The sequence below is a fragment of the Polistes canadensis genome, unplaced genomic scaffold (assembly GCF_001313835.1).
Source record: "Polistes canadensis isolate GaletaPanama2010 unplaced genomic scaffold, ASM131383v1 scaffold_291, whole genome shotgun sequence".
NCBI lineage: Eukaryota > Metazoa > Arthropoda > Insecta > Hymenoptera > Vespidae > Polistes > Polistes canadensis.
In genome coordinates, this window is record NW_014569838.1 from 96,306 (window position 1) to 100,728 (window position 4,423).

At 30.8% G+C, this 4,423-nt stretch overlaps 1 protein-coding gene across 4 annotated transcripts in view; it reads left to right on the forward strand.

Annotated features, from left to right (window-relative positions):
• Positions 1-2,740, forward strand: part of LOC106791189 (rho GTPase-activating protein 4-like) — a 36,760-nt gene extending 34,020 nt beyond the window's left edge. For all 4 annotated transcript variants that reach the window (XM_014756660.1, XM_014756663.1, XM_014756661.1 and 1 more), the window contains one exon: positions 1,149-2,740. In XM_014756660.1, the coding sequence (XP_014612146.1) occupies positions 1,149-2,243 (1,095 nt within the window). In that variant the 3' untranslated portion in view covers positions 2,244-2,740. The remainder of the gene's footprint in view (positions 1-1,148) is intronic.
• Positions 2,741-4,423: the final 1,683 nt, after the last annotated feature.

The following is a 4,423-nucleotide window of genomic DNA, read 5'->3' on the forward strand; positions in this document are numbered from 1 at the left end:
ATATGAGAAAGCCAGACAAAAAAGAAAAACTTGTTAAAAATTATTATCGATAGAATATATATATAAGTTTTAATTTATCAGAAATATACATATATATATATATATATATAAAAACTGTTCGATAAAACTGCTGACAAAAAGAAAAATAAAGAGTGTGTTGTTTTGTTTGTGTGGTTTACGTACGTAGTAGTTTTGTGTTTCTTCTTTCTGTTCATTCGTTTGGTTTTGAAGAAGTTTGATGATTCGATTGAGCTTCGACTGAGAGGATCTACCTTTCCGAGCGGGATATTCTTAAACAATTAGGTGAGTAAAAACAAAAGAAACAACAACAAGTGTCTCTCCCTTTCAGCTAACATCTCCTACCACCGCCAACCATTCGTCATGGGTGAAAAGATAATAGGGGGAGAGTGTTCTTAGGTATCTATTCTCATAATTTCGATGCGCTTAGAAATAGATAGACGCTTTGTAGTTTTGTGTCGTCTTAGCTAGCATCTCTCTCATTTAGCCAACAGTTTTACGAGCAGTTATTATTTTTTTTTTTCTTTTTTCTTCAATCCTTCCTTATAAAATCAAATCAAATCAAATCAAATCAATAAAATATTTCATTGCACCACGTAAATTCATTATAGTTCATAACAGTGCACACATACGCTTTCTCTGGATATCCTTTCTTTACACGTGCATGTAAGATGATCATTATTTTAATTTCATTAAACACTATATAATATCGATCATGTTTAATATATACAATCTCATGGAGAAAAATATATATATAAAAGTAATTTTCCATTAAAATAATTAATCGTTATATATAATTATATACACAAAGCTAATCTCATTATTGCATCCTCCTTTTTTCTTCTTCTGCTTCATTAAGTATATCTTTCGCTATCTTGTCAATATAGTTATCGTAATTGGTTGGCAAAATATTATGGAATCATATATGAGAAATCGATAGATTAATTAATCACAGTTAGGGAAAATAAGTAATATAAGTTAAATTGAATTAAGAGAGAAAGAGAAGAAGAAAAAGAAGAAAAAGAAAGAAGTAGAGGAAAAAGAGTGAGAAAGAGAAAGAAAGAAAGAAAGAAAGAAAGAAAGAAAGAAAGAAAGTATATCAAATTAACACGATTAAAATTAATTTTCAGGAATCCCTAACGTCGGGAAAGATGACCAAGGTATCGACTCCTGAAAATGAAAACATTTCAGAGAATCTTCTGGGATCTAACTCGATTGATTTGTCAACAATTGGACAAGAACGAATAGAAGAAACCGAAGAAGCTGGAACTGGTGGGCAAAGTAACGAAAATGGAATGAAAACTCGTGGAGCTGGTAGAAAACAGCATCATTGGAAATCGCAAAGTGTTGGGGAAACAACAGTGACGTCAGGGACAACAACTGGTACGGATATTAATAATCAATGCAATTCGCAAAATTTGTCGAGCAACGGTTGTACGTTTCCTGGCGGTGGACAATCAGCGGAGGACGATATGCAACAAGAACAAACAACGTTTTCGGCTAATCGAGAACTCTGGCAAAGAAGAGCAACTTCCCAAACTCAATTGAATCCTCCGATATTACCAGGTAACAATACAACAACTACGACCTCATCAACCACCAAATCTTATCGGAGTTCTCAAGAATTTAGAGAAATGCGACAAAAACAAACGCCAGATCTCGTTATGGATTTACCATTGTCGGCTCAAGATGCAAGTAAAAAGTCAGCGTCGTCTAATAGTTTAAGTAGTTCCGACGAAGAGACCAGCGTCGTTTTACCTAACAGAACAACAGAGGCAGCTACTTCACCAACCGGTGGACCTGAATCACCCGACATGAGTACTGCTGCTGAACGCTTCGCTAAACAAAATCAGTGTACCTTGAAAAAGAATACTAAAACTAATCCGGAAGGTTCCAAATTGAAACGTCTTGAAACAACGGATCATCTGGACTCGGCTGATATAGAAGGAACGGAAGAAATCGTAAGATCAGCAAGTACTAATCAGATCTCGGATTCTTTAACGCTTCGTTCACCTTTACCACCTAGATCAACGCCAAAAATAGTCGCCAAATTCGCGGATATGCATTTGACGGGTGGTAGCCAGGTATCCTCGTTTAAACCTCAAGTCAAAATCAAGCCAACGATCCTTCGAAAGCCAGTTTTACCTTTTCCGCATCCTCACATGAGTCCAGAACTCGCGAGGAAAATCGAAAAACAAGCTCAGAGTGCCGAACAAGCTAATTAAAGATATACGCAAGTAATAATAATAATAATAATAATAATAATAATAATATGATACATAATACAATATAATATAATATAATATAATAATATATAATTTAAAAATTTAATAATAATAATAATAATAATAATAATAATAATATCGATTAACTTGTTCGATTTAGATATAAATCTGATCTGCGATTATCATCATCATTACTATTATCATCGTTATCATCATTATCATCATCATTATCTCTTTCCACATCGACCAGTCACTCCGCCCATCACTTTTGCCAAGAACTTATGTAATTCCTCCGTGAGTTTCTCGAGAGAACAAATAAATAGAAAGAAAAACAAACAAACAAAAAAATAATAAAAAAGAAGAAGAAGAAGAAGAAGAAAAACAAAAAGAAGAAAACGAGGACGAATAATAATAAAAAAAGAAAAAAAAAAAAGAGATAAAAAATCGTTCGTTGGCCGATAGCACGGTCCGTTTTATCTGGAAGCATATTATAATAATAATAATAATATACGTGACCTATGATATATATACACCATTGATCCTTACATTATTTTATCATTTATCCTTTAAATGATATTTCGAAAGAAAAGAATAAGAAAAGAAAAAAGAATATGAAAATCGAAAGAGAAATAATTTTCACATAGAGGAAAAAAAAACAGAAGAAAAAAAAAGAAAAAAAAAAAAAAGAAGAAAGGGAAGCTTTTTGCTTAGGTAGAATGGGCCGGCTATCGTCCCATGGGCGCGAGTTTATTTTTTCTACTGAATCTTTTCCATTTTCGCATATAATTTTTTTACCAAATAAACGTGAAACAAAGTAACATTAAAATGAAATACAAAATACAATACAATAAAATAAAATAAAATAAAATAAAATAAAAAGTAAAGTAAAATAATGATAAAAATAAATATAAAAATAAATATGAACCAGCGTAGAAGGGGGAGACGTTTCTAGTCATCAAACGAGAGAGAAAGAGAATTAATAAAAATGTAAGGAAATAAAAAAAAAAGAGAAAAAAAAAAGAAAAAGATAATTTGACAAGGATAAAAAAGAAAAACAAAAACGTATAGAAACAAATCCTGAATTGGAAAGGAATGAATAGGGAGAAAAGAGGAGAAATAAGACGATGCATCGAATATTAAATAATTTCACGTAGAGATGAAGAAGAAATGAAAGAAGATAATGAAGAAGAATAAGAAGAAGAATAAGAAGAATAAGAAGATTATTTAATTCATTATATACGCGAGAATAATCTCTTAGAATTATTAACGATATATATGTATGTAATTTATTTTTAAATCGCGAAATAATAATCCAGCATATCCAAGAAGAAAAATTCCTCATCTTAATAACGATTTAACGATAATGTTTATGATTAAATAATATAAACACGTTCGATGTTCCTTTAATGCGCAAACGAATATACGAGTATGAGTTTTATCCGAAGAAGCTAGATTTAACGTTGCCAAGCTTCTCGTTTACAGTATGTTATTATAATTAATAGAAAACGAACGGAAAAAGAAAGAAAGAAAAAAAGAAAGAAAGAAAGAAAGAGAGAGAAGAGAGAGAGAGAAAGAAAAAGAGTGAGAAAATAAAAATAAAAATAAAATAATAACGAACGAGTGAGATCTAATAAGATACTGGAAGTGATCTTTTCTCTTATACGTGCCAGTATCCTAATAGTTAGCAACATATATCATATATGTACAAGTATACGTGTATGTATGAATGTGTAGTATATATACGTATGCATACACATATGGACAATTTTACGCATATAAATATATTCATGTATACATATACACAGAGTTTCTACGATAAAACGTTCCAAATTTTCTTATGAAAAATATATAATAATCAGAGGATCAATAGCTTTGTTGTCTCGTTAAATATATTAGTTCTAATTGTATCAATAAAGCTGAGCAACGATTAACCAAGTTTAGTATGAGGATAGGTGATTGCTTTAGAACATCATGTGCTATTATTAACTCCACGAAAATGTTAAGGAAAGGTTTGGGAAGGTTTTGTCAAAGGTTTCTCGAACCCATAAAAGAAAGATGAGTTATAAAAATGCTATTAGGAAAATCAGAACATTTAATTGTTAACTTTCTCTGTGTATATATATATATATATATACATATATATATAGATATACATGTGTGTATTTAACATAGTATATCGT